Here is a 22705-nt window from a genome sequence, read left to right as displayed (position 1 = left end):
TGAGTGAGAAGGGTATATGCAATCTTTTCAGCAAAATATATGTCGACAATCGTAGTCTTACGATCAAATGATTCTCCAGAATCAACATAGTTGATGGAAATTTCCTGCACCCCTAGAGACTCTTCGTGATTTCCCAATACGATTGAGTCTAGGTGTTCCGATGTTCCAGCCAGTTTGTGCCCACTAGAGCTGGGTTGTGGAGGTTGCCCTTCCACTTGGTGTATACTACCCATCAAGTGTTTGTCAACATTGAGTTGACGTGCCTTTACTAACTCCAAGGTTTTTCTCCTCGATTTCCTTTGCTGCTTGGTAGAAGCTTGCTCCTGGTCAGAGGTCGTACTGCTCCCCCTCTTTTTACGAACACGGAGTTGAGTGGTTTTTATTGGCCCCTCCACTCTTTCTGGCGCATTTTTGGCGAGATTTAAGGATTTTGTAACACCTTTCACATCAGTAAATGAATCTGGCAGATTATTTGCAAGACGTTGCAAATTAATGATCTTCTGAAATTGAAGTTCGGTCTCGTGGGTACGTGGATCAGAGGATGGAATGGCACGAGCATTCCAATCAATTTCCGGGCATTCTTTCTCATACTTGAAATCTCCCCCTAATGTCTGGAAATGTTCCTCATTCAGTATGCAATCTGTGTGATGGGTTGTGAATAGATCCCCAATAAGGGGTTCCGGGTACTTAATAATCGATGGCGATTTGTACGGAACATAGATCCCCAACTTTTTATGTGGGCCCATAGATGTCTGCTATGGTGGTGAGATCGGGATGTATGCAGCACATCCAAACTTACATGCATGGGAAATGCTAGGAGGATTTCCACGTACCAATTCCAAAGGGGGAGAATTGTGGTATGCAGTTGACCTCAATTGTATCAAGTCAGCAACGTGTAAAATAGCGTGACTCCAACAAGAGGTTGGCAAGTTGCAATTCGTCAACAAACGTCTTGCAATGAGTATAATCCTCTTAATCAATGCTTCAGCCAAACAATTGTGTGTATGGACATATGGAACAGAGTGGTGAACTTCAATCCCCAAAGCCATGTAATAATCATTGAAAGCACGTGAGGAGAATTCTGCGGCGTTGTCCATTCGAATTGACTAAATTTGACTTTCAAGATAATGGGCTTGCAACTGAATGACTTGCCTAATTATCTTGGCAAATGCATGGTTCCCCTTGGATAGCAAACACACATGTGACCATCATGTACATGCGTCAATCAGAACCATGAAATACGTGAAAGGTCGAGATAATGGTTGAATGGGACCACAAATGTATCCTTGAATATGTTCAAGGAACTGAAGTGGCTCAACTTGTATTTTGAGATGCGATGGCCTCAAAATTAGCTTTCCCGTGGCACAAGATGTGCACACAAAATCAAAAGATTGAGGAAATTTTGGCTCAAGCAAATTATGCCCAATGGAATTGCTAGTAATTTTTCTCATCATCCCAATTCCGGGATGGCCCAGGCGATCAAGCCAGGTTTGGAATGTGTCAACATTCTGAACAAATTACTTTGTATGCAACATGTTCCACGGGTTTGATGTACGTATAGTACAAACCAGACGAATAAAGCAGCATAGTTCTGTTGTTCTGTCAGCGGTGTGGCTCCAGCTGGGAGAGGAGTCTTCGGGGGTTGGATTGCACGCGCTATTCCACGGTACGCAAGACTGGTCTTGATGTCCATAACCCATGTAGGGTAGTTGTGGCCATTGAGGGCAAGCTCCTCAAACTGTCTCGCAGTCATCTTTGCCTACATGGGGAACCAGAGATAATTAATTTACGGACGATGAATTAAAAACCATCATGGTTATGTAATAAGGATGCAAAAATTTGATAGTCAAGTGAAAACTTGAAAAATTCTCAACCACAATTGTGTGAATATAACACATTGAAGATCACTTAGATCTCAAGGTAATGGGCTATATTGCCATTACCTTGTGTATGCTACAATTCAGATATAAGGAATACACTTTGGAGGTAATCGCTTGTCGAGATTGACAAAACGTAGACCTCATAGTAAGATAGGATAGTCACTACTGGAATTCACAAATTTGCCGTCTGCCTTTCCTTTGCCGTCTGCTGACACATGGCAAAGATCTTCTTTGCCATCAGCTGGTGCAAAGCAGACGGCAAAGAGAACACATAAGGCAAAAAAAATATTTGCCGTCGGCCAGCAGACGGCAAAGGAAGCACAGGCGGACGACAAAGGGTTGGCAGACGGCAAAGGGGGTGCCACCGTACACCCCCTCCCACCCCATAACGGGCGCTCCCTTTGCCGTCTGCCCTCCTTCTCTTTGCCGTCGGGGGGCGGACGGCAAAGCAAGCCCCCCCTAACGGCCGTCTCCCTCTCCCTCTCACTCTCATCCGTCTCCTCCTTACTCTCAGCCGCTCGACCCCCGCCCGCCGGCCGCCTCCCCTCCCGTCGGCCGCCTCCTCCCCCGCCCCCTCCTCCCCTCCCGCGGCACCCCTCCTCCCCGCCCGCCGACCACCTCCCCTCCCGCCGCCTCCTCCCCGCGCCCTCCTCCCCGCGCCCGCCCGCGGCACCCCTCCTCCCCGCCCACCGGCCGCCTACCCTCCCGCCCGCGGCACCCCTCCTCCCCACCCGCCGGCCGCCTGCCCTCCCGCCCGCGGCACCCCTCCTCCCCGCCCGCCAGCCTCCTGCCCTCTCGCCCGCGGCACCCCTCATCCCCGCCCATCGGCCGCCTGCCCTCCCGCCCGCGGCACCCCTCCTCCCCGCCCGCCGGCCGCCTGCCCTCCCACCCGCGGCACCCCTCCTCCCCGCCCGCCGTCCGCCTGCCGCGCGCCCCCTGCCCCCCTGCCGTCGTCCACCGCCGCCGTCGCCCCCTGCCGTCGTCCACCACGGTGAGTTGAGTTCTTCTTCTTTTTCTTTTTAAAAAAGTTAATTATTTTAGTTAGTTTATTAGGTTAGTTTTTTATTATATATAGGGTAATTTAGTTAGTTTATTTGGTTAGATTATTAGGCTAATTAGGTTAGTTAGTTAGGTTAGAAGAAAAAAAGAGGAAAAGCAGAAGGAAAAAAATGAAAAAGAAAAAGGAAAAGAAGAAAATAATTAGAAGAAGAAAGAAAAGAAGAAGGAGAAGAAGGAGAAGAAGAAGAAGAAGAAGAAGAAGAACAGGAGGAGGAGGAGGAGAAAAAAGAACAAGAAGAACAAGAAGAACAAGAACAAGAACAAGAACAAGAACAAGAAAAAGAATAGGAGGAGAAAAAGAGGAGGGGAGTAGGAGGAGAAAAAAGAAGAAGGAGAAGAAGAAGAAGAAGAAGAAGAAGAAAAAGAGGAGAGAGGAGAAGAAGAAAGAAGAGGAAAAGGGAACCCTGGCACCCCGAAACTGACCCTCGACCCCCGACCCGTGACGCCCGACGCCACTGACCCCCGACCATCGACCACCGACGCCACTGACCACCGACCCCTGACCCCCGACACCACTAACCCTCGACCCCCGACGCCACTGACCCCCGACCCAGACCCTCGGCCCACGACTCCCGACCCTCGACGCTCGACGCCACAAACCCCCGACCCCCGACGCCACTGACACCCGACATCACTGACCCGGGACCCCCGACGCCACTGACCCCCCACAACCGACACCACTAACCCCCCGACCCCGATGCCACCGACACCCGACACCACCGACCCTCAACGGCACTGACTCCCGAGGCCACTAAGCCCCGACCCCCGACACCTCTTCTGCCTTCTTTTGAACGAGAAGGTGCTTTTCGGCCTTCCAGAGGCCCACGAGGTCATAGTTTTGTAAATTATGAGTTAGGTCACATATTTTCCGATTATGTTAATTATAAAAACATCGTATTTGTGTTGATCGTGTGAATTTCAATGTGCAGTTGTTTGACGACCTCCACGTGCGTTGGACGAGCTCCGCCCTTGCGTTTGTTGGTGAGCACAAATGACTTCTCCTCCTACCCCTTAATTTGCTTTGTCCCGGTCTTCGTGCCGATGAAACTTGCTAGCTATAGGTTTCTTCAATCATGAGTATGCGTGACCAGTATGTGTCTCCCGTTCGAAAGGGCGACATCTATAAATATGCATTTCTTTGCATATTTATAACTGCCATCCTTTCGAATTGTCCAACATTATCCATGGACAGCCCGAGTATGTGTAGATTGGGTTTGTTTTCCCGTATGCTGTGCTCCGGATCCGATGCGGAATTTCGTCAGTGCCTCCCCTGTTGTTCTCCGGGTACACATCCTCTCTGCTTATTGCCGAGACGTGTATCAGGAGAACAGCGGGGAGGTGCTGCCGAAATTCTGCGTCGCATCTGGAGCAGAGCATGGGAAAACGAACCCACTCTGCACATACTCGGGTGGGATTCGGACCTATCTTTACCTATTAGCACGTAGGTTGCATGGATAATAAAACTGACAAACTTGATTAGCGTATGAATATAGATGATGAATTATATATTTATTTCTTGTGCCCCCATAGGTAGCTAGGCAACATGAGTGATCGTGCTTGGATGTACACCGGTCACCCTAGTCAGAAAGACATGACCCATGAATGGTTAACAAAAACCACGGGGTTTGTGAGAGCCGCATTTGCAAATGGCCAGCATAAAACATGGTGCCCCTGTCCCAACTGCGACAACTGGAAAAAGCAGACAGAGTTTGAAATGGGTAAACACCTGCAGAAGTGGGGTTTTACGCCTAATTATATGGTGTGGACTTTTCATGGTGAGTCTCACCAACGTGCCAGAGCTGAGGTGATTCGTCGTTGCACCGACGAGCATGGTACCGGGATTGAAGACATGGTGCAAGACTTTGATGATGCTCGTGATTCGGACGATGAGATGGAGGAATCTGCAAAGGCCTTCTATGAAATGCTGGAGTCTTCAAAACGTCCTCGCCACGAGCAGACTCAGCATTGTCAGCTCGATGCCATCGCACAAGTAATGGCTCTGAAGGCTCAATTCAACCTAGGCAGAGAATGCTACGACGCGATGATGACGACATTTGGACGCTTTCTACCCAAAGGCCATGTACTGCCTGCAAACTTGTACCAGTCAGAGAAAATCCTCCGTGTACTTAAGATGCCCTATGAGAAGATACATGCCTGTGAGAATGGATGTGCCTTATTTAGGCTTGAGTATGCGGCCTTGAACTATTGCCCCATGTGCAATTCTTCCAGGTATATTGTGGTAGACAGCGGCATGGGTGAGAAGAATCAGACCAAAATCCCCATTAGTGTTCTTCGATATCTGCCAATCGTACCAAGACTTCAACATCTTTTCATGGTCGAAGAGACAGCCAGACAGATGACATGGCACAAATTGGGCAAAAGAACCGAACTAGGTGCGGATGGGAACAAGATGCTGGTACACACTTCAGATGGTTTTGCGTGGAGGCACTTCGATGCATTACATAAGGATAAATCAAAAGATCCAAGGCAACCTAGAGTTGACATCAGCACGGATGGGTTCAATGTGTATGGTATGACGGCAGCACAATACAGTTGTTGGCCTGTATTTGTCATTCCACTAAATTTGCCACTCGGAGAGATTATGAAAAGAAAGAACATATTCCTGACGTTGATAATTCCAAGGCCCAACTATCCGGGGAAGAATAAGAATGTGTACATGCAGCCGCTTAAGGATGAGTTGCAAGAATCCTGGGATAATGGGATCAAGACCTACGACGCGGCTACAAAAACAAATTTCAAAATGCATGTGTGGTACATGTACTCGACGCATGATTATCCGGCGTTTGCGCTATTCGCTGGCTGGTGTGTGCATGGAAGGTTCCCGTGCACCACATGCAAGGCAGCTCTTCAGTTCCGTTGGCTGCAGGCTGGTCGCAAGTATTCTTGCTTCGACATGCATAGACAATTCCTGGATCCTGACCATAAGTTCAGAAAAGACAAGAAGAATTTCATCAAAGGTAGAGTTGTCAAAAACACTGCACCAGCTGCGTTGACAGGCCAACAAACCCTTGATCAGTTAAACGCTCTCGAGCCTGATCCTTTGCGTCCAGGATACTTGAAAGGGTATAATACGGAACACGCCTGGACTCACAAGTCATGCTTATGGGATCTCCCTTACTTCAAAGACCTCCTTTGCCCACACAACATTGACGTGATGCACACTGAAAAGAATATTGCGGAGGCCATTTTTGGTACATTGTTCGGCATAGAGGGGAAGTCAAAAGATAATCCTAAGGCTAGAATCGACCTGGAGGCTCTATGTGATAGACCGTTGCAAAACTTGCGACAACGGAAAGGAAAGCAAAGCATAGCGAAGCCAAAGGCATGGTTCAATCTTGAAAGGCCAGCTATGAGGGAAATGCTATTGTGGGTGAAAATGCGGTTGATGTTCCCCGATGGGTATGCTGCGAATCTAAAGAGGGGAGCGAGTCTTGAGAAATTGAAAATATTTGGGCTCAAGAGTCATGATTGGCACATATGGATTGAGCGGGTAATGCCGCTGATGTTGCGTGGCTTTATCCCTGAGGATGAATGGCTAGTACTGGCAGAACTGAGCTATTTCTTCCGTTCTCTTTGTGCGAAAGAACTATCGCCTCGCGTGCTAGATGAAATGGAAGAGTTGGCGCCGGAGTTGATCTGCAAATTAGAAAAGATCTTTCCACCGGGCTTCTTTAATCCAATGCAACATTTGATTTTGCATCTCCCGACCGAGGCAAGAATGGGGGGCCCGTTCAAAATCGATGGTGCTACTCAACTAAGAGGATGCAGAAGACGCTTCGAGCTAAGTGTAAAAATAAACGTAGAATTGAAGCATCGATGGCCGAGGCATTCATTACTGAGGAGGCGGCAAACTTTTTGACAGCACACTACGAAGCCAAAAATCATCATTTGCATAACCCGAAGCCTCGGTACAGTGATGGCGCTCGAGAAAAAGTTCGATCCAACCTCAGCCTATTCAAAGGTAAGCTCGCACCATCCGGTGCTTGGAAAGGGAAATCGTTGGATGTCGAAGAATGGCGGACCATTTCATTGTATATCTTCACCAACCTAACAGAAGTGTGGCCGTACATCGAGTAAGTTCTCGGTAATTTATTGTTCCGCGACTTCTAATTGCTTTGAACTACTCTTATTCCCGAATATTTGATATAGTCGATACGTCGCCGAATTCTCGGATGGAGCGGTCATCGAAAAGGATTCCGTCGAAGAGTATGAGCTTCTCGCAAAGCATGGAGGCGACTATCCCGGTTTCATCTCTTGGTTCAAACAAAGGGTAATTTATTACCATTAAGGGCCCATTTGATTTATTGGTCTAATTTGCGGCTAATGCATCCATTCTTTCGTATTAAACTTGTAGGCTGATGCAGAGTCTATGGACGCCGAGTTGAGACAAGTCACTAATGGTTTTGACTATAAGGTCCGTTCATTTGACAAATACAACATCAACGGGTATCACTTTCGTACCTTTGGCAAAGAGCTATCTATGCCCGACCTAAAGACTACAAATTGTTCAGTCTGTGCTATCGGCGAAGGAGACACCGAGTATTATGGAAGAGTTGAAGCAATTTATGAACTTCTATTCTATGGTGAAAACCCACCGACCGTCGTAGTCTTCAAATGTTATTGGTTTGAGCCGAGGGAGACTAGAAGGACTCATGAACATATAGGACTAGTCGAAATCAACCAAAACACCCACTTAGATGTTCCCGATGTCTATATTACGGCTCAACAGGCGACACAAGTTTTCTATCTATCGTGGGCCTGCCAAACTGATCCAAATCTCAAAGGTTGGGATGTCGTTTATGAAGTGCCACCACATTTTAGACCACCTACCCTCAATGAAGAGGATTACGAACCGCACATTAACCCAGACACATATGAAGGAGAATTCTTCCAAGAAACACGTTTGTCCAAGAAACGTTTCAAGAACTGCTCTACTTCACCCCAGAACGTTGAAGTAGACAGCGACAATGAATCCGTCTTAACCCCTGAGCCCGAACAGGAAGAGCTGGAAGAAGAAGAGGTTACTGCTACGGATGACCTGTCACTTCTTGACCGATTACATAATGGTGGCCTTCCACATGTTCTTCGTGATAGTGATGATGATGATGCATTTATTGATGATAGTGATGATCATGATGCATTTATTGACCCCGAAGCATATATAGACGAGGACGATTGTTATTAGTTCATGTCAGGTATTCAACTATTATACTATATATAAATTTTGAGTTCATGTTAGGTATTCAATTTTTATTAGTCATGTTGGTATTTATGACGATGATACACTTAAATTATATACAATTTATTACTCCTGTTTGTATTTATGTTGTACTAATTTCATTTACTCTTTGTCATGACAGGTGTTGAGAGATGGTGGGAAAGGGTCGAAAGCACTCCGCGGCTGCTTCTTCGTCGGCGGGTGATGGGATGGGTACTTCCATTCCTGCCTCGCCTCTTCGTAGAGTGTTGCTCTCTACTTTGCAAGGAGCGGCCCCCGTGAGAGGAGGTCGACCCCCCGCGAAGCCGAGAGGCACTAAAGGTACACGTTGTATTCATGTTGGTATTTATGTTGTACTCATGTTGTATGCATATTGGTATTTATATACATTTTATTACTCATGTTGGTATTTATGTTGTACTAAAGGTACACGTGGCCGCGGGAGAGGTAGGGCTACACGGTCTCCGCCACCACCCCAAGCTGATTCACCTGAGCACAGGACTTCTAGGGTGGATTCGTCTGAGGTGGAGGCTACACGGTCTCCGGTTCACGAGCCTCGGGTCGACGAGCCTTCGACCCACGAGACTCCTATCCCAGAGGCTTCCTTCCAGGCGACTCCGTAGCAAGGCAGGGATGAGGGTACGTCCCAAGAGACCCAGTGGGATACCTGGCCTGAGGCAAGTGGCCATGCTGGTAGAGACGAGGAGCTGGGTGAGGGGCCTACCGTGTACCAGCGTGGTAGTTCGGGGCTCCCGCTCGTGCCAGCGACCCCCGAGCAGAGGTGGTCGATTAGGCCAAATGGGGAGAAGTAAGTTAATTTACTCTTATTTAACCTTTTGCCTTCGGGTTTTCTCAAATATCTAATGTTTTGGCTTTAATTTGTCATACTGTAGGGGTTGGATTGTTGCCAAGGGTGTCCGCAAGCCCAACAGCGTCCTTGGTGTTCTTTGCCATCAAAACTTCCCAGGGTTTGTTACGTTGCCCGGTCAGGAGCGAGAGGTAGGAATGACCTGGGAGCACTACTTGGGTGCCCCGGCCCCGCCGAAGGTGGAGATCGACGGTGTTTTGTGTGACACAAGGGCGGACATGGTGATCCGTAAGTTCTGGGTAATTTCTCTTTCACACAATTATAAATCAACCATAGCTATTTATTGTACTAATCGGTGTTGTCTCGTTTGCAGACCTACTACAGGTGTGAGGAGGGATACGAGGAGGACGCGGCAAAGGTTATCGAAACCGAATGTCGCCGCCTACTTCAAAACTTTCGGCACGAGGCTCGGGTGCAGGCTGTTCGAGACTACTATGCCACGCGGCGTATTAGGCTTGACAAGGCGAAGTGTCGTGATGCTAAGATGGAGAAGGAGCATTACATGAAGGTAATTACATATTATTAAGGCTTTGTAGTTAGTTTCCTTGATTTGGTTCTTACGCGCTCAAATTTCTCTTTATTAACTTAGGTGCCCCCGAGATGGTGTGTGGATAAGATGGATTGTTGGGAGGCCTTGGTGGATCAGTGGTGCTCCGAAACGTGGGAGGCCAGCCACAACAACGCCAAGGAGAGGCGTGGCAAAATGGTTGGCGTGCCACACCATCAAGGGAGCGTCAACTTAATCCAATTTGGCGAGAACTGGGTATGTGGTTTGCTTCATGCCTCATGCAATTCAATTTTCCTTCTCCTTTACCAATACAATTTTCCTCTCTCTCTCTTTTAGGCGCGTCACAATAAGACGGAGGCGCCACAGATGTACGACCTGTATGCGATGGCCCATACTGCCTCGTACAGGAAGGTCAAGGCATTCTCTGAGTTTGACCTCGAGCATCCAGAAAACTTCACCAACATCTCCTCCCACGACAAGCTCGTGAAGTACAGAGATCACGGGAAGGCGAGGAAAGGGGAGGACTTTAACCCGAGCGAGGGGCCTATTGATCCAGAGCTGGTGATGATAGCTGGCAACGGGAGGCCCCATGGCTCGATCGCCATTGGAGATGGCCTTATACGTTGTCCTAGCTCTCTCCGGCAGATAAAGGCACGCTAAACAAGCTCTTGTCCGGAGATAACACGTCGTGCACGGCCAGTCGAGCTCGCCATCGAGGTTAGTTTAATGGACTCAAATATCTTTCCGCATTATGTTGTGCGTTGGAACCAATATGCTAACAATGAGTTGTGTTGTAGGCTGCTATTCAGAAAGAGAGAGAGGCAATGCAGGCGGCTATGGCGGAGAAGGATAAGGAAATTAGGGAGTTGGAGGAGAGGACGACTGCATTGGTGGAGGCGGAGAGGGCACGGAATGATGCGTCTACCAGGGCCATATACGAGCTCTTCGTGGTAAGTTTCTTCTTCATGTTATTTCAAATCTTGCATTCGAATGTCCGTTTCATTAATAAATAAAAAGTTTGACTTGTCGAAACCAAATGTTCAGTCTATGTGCGAGAAGAACGGCCAAGTCCCTCCGCCGATGCCAGTCGTTAACGTGGCGGGGACGGTGAGTTTCATTTCAGTGGAGTGATCTTAAGAGTGTCCTCATGCTAACTACACATTGCAAACGATTTTTGGTGCAGAATATGTCCCGAAACGCATCGCACGACCCTTCTACAGGGAAGCCTTCTCCAGGGCAGCCTTCTCCAGGTGAAACAAGCCAGAGCCACCGTGCTTGACCATAACTTAGGTATGTTATTTCTAGTGTTTTAATAAAAGATAGCTAGATGACATAATTAGCTTAGTTAGCTCCAAAACGACCTATTTAATAAAATATAGCTAGATGACATAGTTAGCTTAGTTAGCTTAGTTAGTTTAGTTAGCTTAGTTAGCTTAATTAGCTTAGTTAGTTTAGTTAGCTTAGTTAGCTTAATTAGCTTAGTTAGCTCCTCCTGCTCCTTCTTCTTCCAACAAAGCCTAAATTGGCTAATTATCCATCTAAATGACATAATTAGCTTAGTTAGCTCCTAAATGGTCTATTTAATAAAAAAATGACCTATACTTACCTAATTATCCTCGAAATGACATAATTAGCTCCAAAAAGGCATTCTTAGCCAATTTAGCCCGAAGAAGGAGACGAGAGGAGAAGAAAGAGGAAAAATGAAAGGAAGGAAGAAGAAGAAGAGGAGAAGAAGGAGAAGGAGAGGGAGGAGGATAAGAAGAAGGAGGAGAAGGAGGAGAAGAAGGAGAAGGAGCTCCTCCTTCTCCTTCTTCCTCCTTCTTCCTCCTTCTCCTTCTCCTTCTTCTTTTCTTCTTCTTCTCCTCTTCCGTCTCCTTCTCCTCCTCCTCCTCCTCCTCCTCCTCCTTTTACTTCTTCTTCTCTTTCTCTTATTCTACGTAGCTTAATTAGACTCATCCAACAAAGCCTAAATTGGCTAATTATCCATCTAAACGACATAATTAGCTTAGTTAGCTCCTAAACGGTCTATTTAATAAAAAATGACCTATACTTAGCTAATTATCCTCGAAATGACATAATTAGCTCCAAAAAGGCATTCTTAGCCAATTTAGCCCGAAGAAGGAGACGAGAGGAGAAGAAAGAGGAAAAATGAAAGGAAGGAAGAAGAAGAAGAGGAGAAGAAGAAGGAGGAGAGGGAGGAGGAGAAGAAGAAGGAGGAGAAGAAGGAGAAGGAGCTCCTCCTTCTCCTTCTTCCTCCTTCTTCCTCCTTCTCCTTCTTCCTCCTTCTTCCTCCTTCTCCTTCTCCTTCTTCTTTTCTTCTTCTTCTCCTCTTCCGTCTCCTTCTCCTCCTCCTCCTCCTTCTTTTACTTCTTCTTCTCTTTCTCTTATTCTACGTAGCTTAATTAGACTCATCCAACAAAGCCTAAATTGGCTAATTATCCATCTAAATGACATAATTAGCTTAGTTAGCTCCTAAATCGTCTATTTAATAAAAAATGACCTATACTTAGCTAATTATCGTCGAAATGACATAATTAGCTCCAAAAAGGCATTCTTAGCCAATTTAGCCCGAAGAAGGAGACGAGAGGAGAAGAAAGAGGAAGAATGAAAGGAAGGAAGAAGAAGAAGAGGAGAAGAAGGAGAAGGAGAGGGAGGAGGATAAGAAGAAGGAGGAGAAGGAGGAGAAGAAGGAGAAGGAGCTCCTCCTTCTCCTTCTTCCTCCTTCTTCCTCCTTCTCCTTCTCCTTCTTCTTTTCTTCTTCTTCTCCTCTTCCGTCTCCTTCTCCTCCTCCTCCTCCTCCTCCTCCTTCTTTTACTTCTTCTTCTCTTTCTCTTATTCTACGTAGCTTAATTAGACTCATCCAACAAAGCCTAAATTGGCTAATTATCCATCTAAATGACATAATTAGCTTAGTTAGCTCCTAAATGGTCTATTTAATAAAAAAATGACCTATACTTAGCTAATTATCCTCGAAATGACATAATTAGCTCCAAAAAGGCATTCTTAGACAATTTAGCCCGAAGAAGGAGACGAGGGGAGAAGAAAGAGGAAAAATAAAAGGAAGGAAGAAGAAGAAGAGGAGAAGAAGGAGAAGGAGAGGGAGGAGGATAAGAAGAAGGAGGAGAAGGAGGAGAAGAAGGAGAAGGAGCTCCTCCTTCTCCTTCTTCCTCCTTCTTCCTCCTTCTTCCTCCTTCTCCTTCTCCTTCTTCTTTTCTTCTACTTCTCCTCTTCCGTCTCCTTCTCCTCCTCCTCCTCCTCCTCCTCCTCCTTCTTTTACTTCTTCTTCTCTTTGTCTTATTCTACGTAGCTTAATTAGACTCATCCAACAAAGCCTAAATTGGCTAATTATCCATCTAAATGACATAATTAGCTTAGTTAGCTCCTAAATCGTCTATTTAATAAAAAATGACCTATACTTAGCTAATTATCCTCGAAATGACATAATTAGCTCCAAAAAGGCATTCTTAGCCAATTTAGCCCAAAGAAGGAGACGAGAGGAGAAGAAAGAGGAAAAATGAAAGGAAGGAAGAAGAAGAAGAGGAGAAGAAGGAGAAGGAGATGGAGGAGGATAAGAAGGAGGAGAAGAAGGAGAAGGAGCTCCTCCTTCTCCTTCTTCCTCCTTCTTCCTCCTTCTCCTTCTCCTTCTTCTTTTCTTCTTCTTCTCCTCTTCCGTCTCCTTCTCCTCCTCCTCCTCCTCCTCCTTCTTTTACTTCTTATTCTCTTTCTCTTATTCTACGTAGCTTAATTAGACTCATCCAACAAAGTCTAAATTGGCTAATTATCCATCTAAACGACATAATTAGCTTAGTTAGCTCCTAAATGGTCTATTTAATAAAAAATGACCTATACTTAGCTAATTATCCTCGAAATGACATAATTAGCTCCAAAAAGGCATTCTTAGCCAATTTTGCCCGAAGAGGGAGACGAGAGGAGAAGAAAGAGGAAAAATGGAAGGAAGGAAGAAGAAGAAGAGGAGAAGAAGAAGAAGGAGAGGGAGGAGGATAAGAAGAAGGAGGAGAAGAAGGAGAAGGAGCTCATCCTTCTCCTTCTTCCTCCTTCTTCCTCCTTCTCCTTCTCCTTCTTCTTTTCTTCTTCTTCTCCTCTTCCGTCTCCTTCTCCTCCTCCTCCTCCTTCTTTTACTTCTTCTTCTCTTTCTCTTATTCTACGTAGCTTAGTCTTATCCAACAAAGCCTAAATTGGCTAATTATCCATCTAAATGACATAATTAGCTTAGTTAGCTCCTAAATGGTCTATTTAATAAAAAAATGACCTATACTTAGTTAATTATCGTCGAAATGACAAAATAAGGCTTACGTAGCTGCAACATGACCTATTCCCCCTAACTTAGGTATTAAATGGCCTATAATTAGCCTAGCTAGATCAAAAATGGCTTAATAAGCATAGTTTGCTCCGGAATGACCTATTTTACCCAAGTTAGCTCTGAAACGACCTATAGTTAGCTAGGGTTCCACCTAAATGACATAATTAGCTTAGTTAGCTCCTAAATGGTCTATACATAGCTAATTTCTCTCCGAAATAACCTATACATACACTACTTCATCTACTATTATTCTTCTAACTTTCTTATTTGTCATTTTGCAGATTACCTTCACTTCACGGGAAGCTTGGCAAATATTGATGGAATGCTTGAAGATGATTTCTTGTAACATGGGTTGTATTGAAATTATTGTAGTATATGAATATATGAAACTTTGTATGCACGTGGATGAATCTGGTGTAATATATGAAACTTTGTATGCACGTGGATGCAACTTGATAGCTGGATATAAGAGGTTATTTTAATATGGTTATGAGTACGGAAAGAAATTTATTTATGTCAATATATATATATATATATATATATATATATATATATATATATATCCTGATTATTGTTAAAAATGATGGATATAACAAAAAATAAATAAAAAAGGGGATGGTTCCCCTCTTTGCCGTCTGCCCCCCACATGGCAAAGGGGGGAGGCAGACGGCAAAGGGGGGAATCTGCCCCCTCTCTCTCCCCTCTTTGCCGTGTGCCCCCACATGGCAAAGGGGGGAGGCAGACGGCAAAGGGGGGAATCTGCCCCTCTCTCTCTCCTCTTTGTCGTCTGCCCCCACATGGCAAAGGGGTGGAGGCAGATGGCAAAGGGGGGAATCTGCCCCTCTCTCTCCCCTCTTTGCCGTCTGCCCACGCACGGCAAAGGAGGGGAGGCAGACGGCAAAGGCAGACGGCCTGTCGTTAACACTTAACGGGGACGTTGCACCCTTTGCCGTCCCAGCTAATTTGTCGTCAGCCCACTCATGGCAAAGATTCTTTGTCGTCCGCTTTGGGAAAGCTGACGGCAAAGTCACCGGATTTTTTTTTACCGTCTACTTTGCCGTCTGCTGACCGACGGCAAAGCCTTTGCCATCCGTGGTTGCACCCTTTGCCGTCAGCTTTGGTGGACGGTAAATTTATGAATTTCAGTAGTGAGTCTCAAATGAGCAGTAGATCCGAACTGATTACCTTGTGATTCCAAATATAATAAGGGAGAAAATATTCAAAAAATTTGCAAGTTTGATACGCGAGAGAAGTTGATCTCGGTCGCAAAAACATGTTCAAGAAAGATGTGGTAAACACATGGAACATGTCATTCTTCCCGGATGAAATCAGGTACTTTATTTATATTATCAATCCATTGCATAATATAAACACGCTAATAATTACACAAGTCATAACCTAGAATAAATCTAGCACTAGACTAAATGTAAGTAGCAGTCAAACTAAGAACTAAACATAGTCTAAAACTGCAATGTACAATAATTAGTACTAGCCTAATAAAAGCAGAGGGAAAAAATCACAGGAGGTGGCCGGAGGCAACATGAGGTGCCTCGGCCTCATCCTCCACAGCCTTTGGTCGGCCCATGCCGCACCATCAGCGGCACCGCATAACAACAGGCAAGGGGGTGGGTGGATACGGATAAGGTTCAGAGACCCCGACCCGCACTACCCACGATCGAGACCTCCACAGGATCCCCAATCCACCTCTTGTATGGCGCAGCCGAAGGGGCATAGTGGTCACTGCCGCTCCCCTCGCTACCCCGACGGTCACCGGCGCGCCACGGACGGAACCTCCTGGTTCGAAGAGGAGGTGACGACGACGAGGTCGTGGCCACCAGCGCCGATGCCAAGGCTCGCCAGAGCCCACGAGCCGCCACGACGGCCGGGGCGGCGAAGACCCACTCGAAGAGACGGTCAAAGCTCCGTTAGGCACGACTCCTAGAGCCCGCGGCCATTTCCATCTGCGACGGGGCGAGTCCGTTGGATTCAATCCCACGAATGCGAGCGCCTCCTCCGTGGTCACCTCGGTGCGCAACGACTCGGGTAAGTAGCCGTGTGAGAGGCGACTCGGTCGACGTCCTCGACAGAGGGTATCGGCATGCGCGGAGGCAGCTAGTGCGCCGACGGAGGAGAGGGCGAAGGCGGGTCACCGGCTGCGGGCGTGACGGCGTCCGCGTGCAGCATCGGCGCGACAAGGAAGGCGAACAGCCACGGGTCAAGACCGAGGGCATGCGCGGCAGTGCCAAGGCCAACGGGAGCGTCCTGGGCAGCGTTCACTACGACGCACTGGCCAGCCACGGCATGTCGAGGGGCGTGGTAACCGCCCCGGGCGGCACCACCAGTGGCACCCCGGCCACGACCAGCGACACTCAGACTGCGTCCAGCAGCAGCACGGCAACGACAAGCAAGGAAACGACTCTGACGGTTGTCCTCACTGATGAGGCAGAGGAAAAGGAAGTGAGGGGCGACATCTCACCGGCGGCGAGCACTCCTTCCCTTCTCATTATGTGTTGTTTACTCTCTTCTGGTAGGCAAGTGCTGATAACGTGTTTCGAATCAACAATGATCGAGTTCCCTTCATTGATGTATTACAGAGAGTATATATATCTCCCGGAGAGAAGCGACGATCTAAGAAGTCTCGTCGGTTCCAAGAAGAGAGGAAGTTGCGCCGGTTACGGGAGGAACCGCCCGACGATTTGACCATGGGGAGATTTTTTTTCCTTAATTACATCATGTAACTAATCTTAACAGAATGCATCCAACAAAGGTGGTGTCTCTGGCGTTGCGCAGTCTCGGATGCATGAAAGGCGTCGATGGGCAATGTCTTGGCTTGGTTCGGTTGGCCAAATGTCGTTCGATCACATTGGTGGTGCTAGGTTGTGTCTTCCCTCTTTGTTCTTCCCGTGTTGGTATGTTGTGGTGTATGTTGTTTTCTGCTTTATCTCTTCTCCTTATGTTTCCTTTGTAATTCCGGTTCGCTTTAACCTATCTTGGTTGAGGGGCATTCCCCTCCTGAAAATTCCCTTGTAATTCCGGTTCGCTTGAACCTATCTTGTAAAAAGGCTGGTTGATGGGCCTTTCCCTTCTCCCCCGAGAAAATTCAAAAAAAAACAGACCGTATAGAAAAACATTCAGTCTTGCTTCCTTGCCATGCAATAAAATGCTCAAAAGAATTGTGACTTCGTGGGATATGAAAATACAGCGTATTAGTTCTTCGTCCCACTATTCTGTGACAGGATCCATCAATTCATTCACCTTTATAACAAGGAATTCCCCTAGCAGTTTGGAATCCAAAATATCCCGTGAAAATACAATGTTTAGAAGCTTCAAAAGAGAATTCTAAAATTTACATTGTTTGTAAGCTTATTCTGAAAAAAGAAATGGTTACCATAGGATCGAACAACCAGGCGTGTGGGACTAAAGGTCTGAGGTCTTAATTGGACCATTTAGATGAGAAAAAACAATTTCATAGTTACTACTCATTTGAAATTTCAACATTTTGGCAATGCATCTCCCTTTTTTCACAAACATGGTGATGTCTGTCCTGGCCGGTACACTCAAAATACCAAGTACACTCACTGTTTGCTCCGTCAAATGCCAGGCCAACAAATGCTCCTCATTCTCTCACAAAAGCATCACATCTAAACACGGCAGCTAAGCTTTTAACACCCTTTTAAGATTTGGTAGATGCATCAAAAGCATCCGGCTATAATATTACAAGTACAAAACAGACCTGAAGATTGCTGTGCACGTCAAAATCAACTCAAACCCCAAGCGATTTCTGCTTCTTGGCAGTATTCATGTATGGCCTTAGCACAAACTCGTTCTGCGCTTCGCTTTGGTCCACAGTTCCTCGTTTGATCTGTCCGGGCAAACACCAAGGTTACGTCAGCACAAGACCTAAAAAAAGCATCAAACAGCACAGCAATAGCGGCCAGATGGGGGCAATTCTTCACCTGGTAGAGCCGCAACTCAAAACGGGGCCCAACCTCCTTCAGGTCAATGGATTTGGGGCCACCGTGTTTTTCGTAGATGTGATGCCTGCCATAATCAGAGAAACAAATGAAAATTACATCAGAACCAGACTGACCGATGATATGTTTTCATGGAAAGAAAATTCAGGCATATGGGAAGACGGTATATTTTCTGGACTTTTGAGACAAGACTCAATCCAGCGCTGTGTTGTGTGATTTCTATGCAACTACTGACATCAACAAAATATCAACAACGATGATAAACAGGGTAAGATGGTAACCTGAAAGAAATATAATCATCTCTATTGGCAAAAGTGATTAGGCGCTTCGAGTCTGGCTTTGGAACAGGAAAAAGATGCTTCATTATATTAGCAGTCCTTTCACCAGTCTGTAACAATTAAACGAAATCAGATAAAGACAAGTTTCATTTCACACAAAATAAAGCACAATCAGAAAGATAGCGTGAACTTCTAATGAGAGCTTTGTCTACTGCAATACTAAAATAGTAACCAGGGATACCATATCCAACAATGCTAGTGGCCTGAATTTCTTTTAGAACCAAACAACCAGACAAAAACTGGCAAAATTACAAGTGCTTAACCAAATACAAAAGCAGAACTCCCAAAAATTTAACTTCAAGCAGAATAAGGAAGAGTAAAAGTGGAGGTGCTCAGTTTAATAATTTTGAATGGTTTGAGCTTGTCTTCACTAGTAAGCACATATATCAGGTTAACGAGAAAAACATCACCGCAGCCTCCAAATTTAGTAACAAACTCAGATCCGAAACAGAAAAGGGCCAGAGCAAAATAGTTCTTTTACCCTAAGCAACAGTAGAAATGGTGGCACTCAGTTTAATAGTTTTGAATGGTTTGACTTTCTCTTCATTAGTAAGCATATCTCAGGTTAACGAGAAAAATATCACTGCAGCCACCAGATTTTGTGTAACAAACTTAGATCAGAAACAGGGAAGCAACAGAACAAAAAGGTGAGGTCAACAAGCAGAATAAGCAAAAGTAAAAGTGGAGGTGCTCAGTTTAATAATTTTGAATGGTTTGAGCTTGTCTTCACTAGTAAGCACATATATCAGGTTAACGAGAAAAACATCACTGCAGCCTCCAAATTTAGTAACAAACTCAGATCCGAAACAGAAAAGGGCCAGAGCAAAATAGTTCTTTTGCCCTAAGCAACGGTAGAAATGGTGGCGCTCAGTTTAATAGTTTTGAATGGTTTGACTTTCTCTTCATTAGTAAGCATATCTCAGGTTAACGAGAAAAACATCACCGCATCCACCAGATTTTGTGTAACAAAATTAGATCAGAAACAGGGAAGCAACAGAGCAAAAAGGTGAGGTCAACAAGAAACAATCACCACACCCTCTATATTTCATAAAAAATATCAGAAACAGAAAAGGAACATAGCAAGAAAATGGTTTCTCTTCTAAGCATGAGTAGAAGTGGAGGCACTCAGTTTAATAATTTTGAATGGTTTTAGTTCATTCATTAGTGAGCACATCTCAGGTTAACGAGAAAAACATCACTGTAGCCTCCAAATTTTATACCAAATTTAGATCAGACAGAAAAGGAACATAGCAAAAAGAAGTTTCTTTTCTAAGCAAGAGTGTAAGTGGTGGAGGCGCTCAGTTTAATAGTTTTGAATGGTTTGAGTTGTCTTCATTAGTGAGTACATCTCAGGTTAACGAGAAAAACATCACTGCAGCCTCCAAATTTCATAACAAATTTAGATCAGAAACAGAAAAGGAACATAGCGGAAAGAAGTTTCTTTTCTAAGCAAGAGCGTAAGTGGTGGAGGCGCTCAGTTTAGTAGTTTCGAATGGTTTGAGTTGTCTTCATTAGTAAGTACATCTCCGGTTAACGAGAAAAACATCACTGCAGCCTCCAAATTTCATAACAAGTTTAGATCTGAAACGCAAACAGAGAAGGAACAGAACAGAAAAAAAGTCCAACCCCCATCCAATTACATCCTATCAGGATAACCATGGCTGCTCACAATTTCGAATGGATAGATGTTATCCTCATAGTTGGTCTCAGGTTAACGAGTAGACCATCATTGCAGCTAGGCAACTAACCACTGTAAGATGCACATAATTTGTGAGGTAAAATAAGAAAACAGGCATTTTGTACTGTGGAAATTTCTCAACGAGAAGGGCAGCTAATACTAAAGCTGCTCAGTACATAGTTTTGAATGGATGTGTTATCCTCATAGTAGGTCTCAGGTTAACGAGAAGTCCATCATTGCAGCCATCAAGCCAGACAACAAACATTGTCTTAGGAAAATAAGTAAACAAACTACTAACAGAAGAGTGGAAACTTCTTTAAACCAAAGCTGCTCTTTACATAGCTCTGAATGGACATGATATCCTCATAGTGTGTCTCAGGTTAACGAGAAAACCATCATTGCAGCCAACAAAGAGAGTACTATTTTTAGTGTGAACTTTTGTGCTCACAACAAAACAACAGTACCAACAAAGCACATGAGCATACAGCAGACAAGTCAACAAATATTCTTGGAACGTAAGATTCATTCGAACTGGAGGTGCTCAGACTCAGATCATAAAATCATCATCAATTTCCTCATAAATAGCAATATAAGCATTATCACGAATATTGTTCTTCGAGATTATGTATATGTGTATGCATGAGCAACACAGACACAGAGATGGGGGGGCATAATTAGATAAGCCAGAATCATCACAGCAGCCTCCTGTTCCAGTGTGAGCATATGCATGTGCGAATGGGCCACTGATAAATGATATGTCTGGAGAAACCATGAAACCAAAAAATAAAAGCAAAAAAAAATTATGGAATACTGCAAGGTTTGTTCATCCTACTTCTTTAATACAAATACTTAAGTGCTACTGCTAACACAAAACTACTTTCAAGGCCACATAAGGTGGAACAATTACAATGAGAACATAAATAAAGCATGAGAGTAACATTGTTAATTGCTGTCGGCATGCATGAAATGAACATGAATATTTAACAAGTGAGACATATTAGAACAAAGTGAGTCAGGATTCAAGTATGTAATACCTTAGTTGTGAAGTTGTCCAGTATCAAATGAGGGTAAGCTTCTGACATTTTGCCCATGGCCTTCCTATCTTTGATATCATGCCGTGTTACCTACCAAAGATGGAACCACGAGTTACCACCACGAATGGTGTCCTATGTTGTACACTGCCTCAGGTCGTCATGAATAAAACAGATATGGGCACTTACCACATTGAGTAACCCAAAGTATGCAGTTGGACCTAATGGTAGATGACACACAATCAAACCATCAGGCTGACCACGATGCTCATGCACCAAAATAAGATCAGTGATCTCGTGTGATCGGCAGGACTCAACGATTTCTGATATCACCTGCCGGGAAGGAAAAATGGATATATAAGAAACAGTAGCAAAATTCAGGAATGATACGAGAGAAAAATTACAGTCAAACAGACAGTATTTAGCCTGTTCAAATCTGATGTCAATGAATCGAACCCTAATCTGATGTTGGTAAACAAAGTAAGTATACACAAAGATGGAATGCTTCCGTGTCATACCTGACCACCACGGTTCATCCTCTGTGAGTTCGGAAATACCACTTTCAGCTCCTAGCAAATGGACAAGATTGACCAGTCAGTAAGCACAGGATGCACCATTTTAACCTGTCAAAACACCATTCACAGTATAAACACAACCTTAACAAACTGAGTCAGGGGTGCACTCGGGTTGCGGGATGTGGTCAGGAGAATCTTGGGCTCGCGGAGCGTGGCGCCGGCGTACTCGTCATCTATGATACTCCTCGGAACTGCTACCAATCAACCAACCAACCATGAGAAGCGCAACAAAATAAATAAAGAAATGGGACGGTGGGGATGATGGATCCGACGAAACCTGCCCGGTCTTGGTCGTCGAGGTCAATCTCCCGGCGGAGGGCGAGCTCCTCGTTGCGAAGCTCGGTGGGGATAGGCTTGCCCTCCTCGAGCGCCTCCCGGACGCGGCGCTTCTTCTCGTAGTGCTGACGCTCCTTTCCCTCGAGGCTCTTCCGGTAGAGGTACTCCCGACGCAGCCGCGTGTTCCGCCGCAGCATCTCGCCTCCCTCTCGCGACTGGGCGACGCAAAACCCTAGCTAGGCGCTTGATGAGCGGAGGCGATAAAACCCTAGTAGCGACTTCAAAGCTTGGCGGCGCAGAGCGAGCTTGGACACGGAGTTGTGGAAGGAGAATTGCTTGTTATAAACAGCAACACGTATGGGCTTTTATGGCCTCTCCAGTCGGGCTTATGGGCTTCTCCAGACGGGCTAATAGCAAATGTCGTAACCTAGACTCAAAAGAAGAAGGAAAAAAATTAAACGTGGTAACGTATGATGCTGATCGGTCATGCCTCAAATTTGCTCGTATCATGTACACCTGCAACTTGCAAATTCGGCCTCTTAAATAACCGCGGACTCGTCCCGATATTTTTACGAATACCGATCGGTCATGCCTCAAATTTGCTCGTTTATATCTAACTCTTTTATATTTTATCCCCTAGACCCATACAAAAATATGCAAAATGAATAGACTAGGTACTGCATACTATGCTACTTTTCGTCGTCGTTGGAGATGGCATGAGCCGTGTGCGTCGGAGCCTGAACCGTCTACACCAAAGCCTGAGCCATCTACGTCGCCTCCATCTGTTGCCGACGGAGACACCTTGCCTCCGGAGCCGACTCCGAGCGGATGGAGTTCTCGATGGCGAGTTGCTTCGACCATAGATACATGTCCTCCATCGTTGGTGCCTTCTCCTCCCCCACATCCAGCGGCAGCGCCTTCTTCGTCGACTCCTATTGGTCCTCCCCGCAGCTAGTGG

The 22705-nt window shown here is 45.6% G+C and overlaps 2 protein-coding genes and 1 long non-coding RNA gene across 4 annotated transcripts; 2 read left to right on the top strand and 1 right to left on the bottom strand.

Annotated features, from left to right (window-relative positions):
• The first annotated feature begins 15485 nt into the window (after positions 1–15485).
• LOC123407048 lies at positions 15486–16964 on the top strand. Its single transcript, XM_045100086.1, has 2 exons — positions 15486–16356; positions 16470–16964. Exons 1-2 carry the CDS (start codon positions 15874–15876, stop codon positions 16611–16613), a joined length of 627 nt encoding a protein of 208 aa, XP_044956021.1. The 5' UTR covers positions 15486–15873; the 3' UTR covers positions 16614–16964.
• A 375-nt stretch (positions 16965–17339) lies between these two features.
• LOC123407047 (U3 small nucleolar ribonucleoprotein protein IMP4) lies at positions 17340–22080 on the bottom strand. 2 transcript variants are annotated; one of them, XM_045100085.1, is made up of 8 exons: positions 21749–22080; positions 21553–21662; positions 21415–21465; positions 21086–21229; positions 20900–20989; positions 18131–18237; positions 17832–17916; positions 17340–17737 (listed from the first exon to the last, which is right to left on the bottom strand). In XM_045100085.1, exons 1-8 carry the CDS (start codon positions 21942–21944, stop codon positions 17639–17641), a joined length of 882 nt encoding a protein of 293 aa, XP_044956020.1. In that variant the 5' UTR covers positions 21945–22080; the 3' UTR covers positions 17340–17638. The 2 variants fall into 2 exon arrangements, with proteins under 2 accessions (XP_044956020.1, XP_044956019.1); XM_045100084.1 differs by having other exon boundaries at positions 21553–21665; positions 21749–22071.
• Positions 18204–19124, top strand: LOC123407049. Its single transcript, XR_006612527.1, has 2 exons — positions 18204–18515; positions 18875–19124. It is a non-coding gene; the product is annotated as an uncharacterized LOC123407049 (long non-coding RNA).
• Positions 22081–22705: the final 625 nt, after the last annotated feature.

Source organism: Hordeum vulgare, chromosome 7H, assembly GCF_904849725.1.
Source record: "Hordeum vulgare subsp. vulgare chromosome 7H, MorexV3_pseudomolecules_assembly, whole genome shotgun sequence".
Taxonomy (NCBI): Eukaryota; Viridiplantae; Streptophyta; class Magnoliopsida; order Poales; family Poaceae; genus Hordeum; species Hordeum vulgare.
The sequence above is the reverse complement of the archived record's forward strand: the minus strand, read 5'-3'. Positions and strand labels throughout refer to the sequence as shown.